This window comes from Cariama cristata, unplaced genomic scaffold, assembly GCF_000690535.1.
Source record: "Cariama cristata isolate BGI_N322 unplaced genomic scaffold, ASM69053v1 Scaffold41229, whole genome shotgun sequence".
Taxonomy (NCBI): Eukaryota; Metazoa; Chordata; class Aves; order Cariamiformes; family Cariamidae; genus Cariama; species Cariama cristata.
In genome coordinates this window covers 156-1,502 of record NW_009634799.1, presented here as the reverse complement: position 1 = coordinate 1,502, position 1,347 = coordinate 156, and the positions used below count along the sequence as shown (strand labels likewise).

Here is a 1,347-nt window from a genome sequence, read left to right as displayed (position 1 = left end):
GCTACTTTGGTGGAATATAAGGACTTACACTCTTGAAACAAAAGGGTGGGACAGAGACGGAGAGCGAGGGAAAGGGCAGGTTCCCCCCCCCGCGCATGGGAAGGAGGGCAGCGCGGGGCTGCACCCCGGGAGGCACCCCGGGCCCTGGAGCGGAGGCATTGCCCGGCATCCTGCTCTCTCCCCGCTCCTGCTGCGCCCAGCGCTGGCGAAACCAACCCACAGGCACGGCGACGCTTCCTTAAAACGTGCAAGGAAATTAGCTTAATTACGAAAGGAAAAGTGAAGCGCAAGCCCTGGCGCTTTGGTTTCCCTGCAAGTCACCCCAAAGCAAAATGATGGAGGGCGATCTCTGCCCCTTCCTTTCCCGAGATACGATCAGACACCACCGAAGTCCCGAACCAGGAGCAAACCCGGGAAGGGCAGCACAACCATGTTGTGCAGTTCCGACTCTCCACCACGCCTCTACCTGCTGTGCTTCTCCTTGTCAGCTAGTAACCCCCGTGTTGTTTATCAATGTCTGTATCTGTTGCCAGATTTCCCTGTGGTCCCTCCTGGTGACTCTGGTGATCCTGTTCATCCTGACTGGGACCATGCTGGGCCCAGATCTGATGGCGCATATTCCCGCGTCCGTCTACGCCATTGCGGTGCTGATGCCTCTAGCGGGGTACGCCTTGGGATACGGCTTAGCCACGGTCTTTAAAATGCCCCCCCACTGCAGGAGAACAGTGTCTTTGGAAACAGGGTGCCAAAACGTCCAGCTCTGCACCGCCATCCTAAAACTCACCTTCCCCCCGGAGCTCATAGGGAGCATGTACATGTTTCCCTTGCTTTACGCGCTTTTTCAGTCAGCAGAAGCGGGACTCTTTGTGCTGGTGTACAAGATGTATGGGAGAGACAGCTACAAACAAGATACGCTCGGTGAAGAGGAAGACACAGATATTTCCTACAAGAAACTGAAGGAAGAGGAGGTGGCCGATACTTCATACGGCACAGTGACCACGGAGGAGCACAACTCCGTTCCGATGGAGCCGACGCAGACGACGCTTTAGGCGAGATAAGGAGGTGACACCCGCGGACGTGTGACCTGTGTTGTGCTTGCAACCGGGCCGGGGCCACGCTTGCCGCTGCGCAAGCGGGGCTGCCCGGCCTCCATCGTTTCTCCAGCTGCTCCCATTGTAGAAGGTGATGTGTGTTTATTATCGTGACAGTTGTATTTCCTCAAAAATAAATATGAAAAAAAAATTTAAAACAAAGGAAAAAGTATCACTGCGACGCAAACGAGTAACCGTCCATCTTCACGCAAGGAGGCTCCTGCCCGCCCGAGCGCAGCAGGCAGGGGTAGGAGGA

The 1,347-nt window shown here is 55.7% G+C and overlaps 1 protein-coding gene across 1 annotated transcript; it reads left to right on the top strand.

Annotated features, from left to right (window-relative positions):
* Positions 1 to 533: 533 nt before the first annotated feature.
* Positions 534 to 1,049, top strand: SLC10A4 (solute carrier family 10, member 4; the record flags this gene model as incomplete). The annotated part of the gene is made up of 1 exon (XM_009707262.1): positions 534 to 1,049. A coding segment is annotated over one exon (516 nt), but the record flags the coding sequence as incomplete, so codon positions are not given.
* Positions 1,050 to 1,347: the final 298 nt, after the last annotated feature.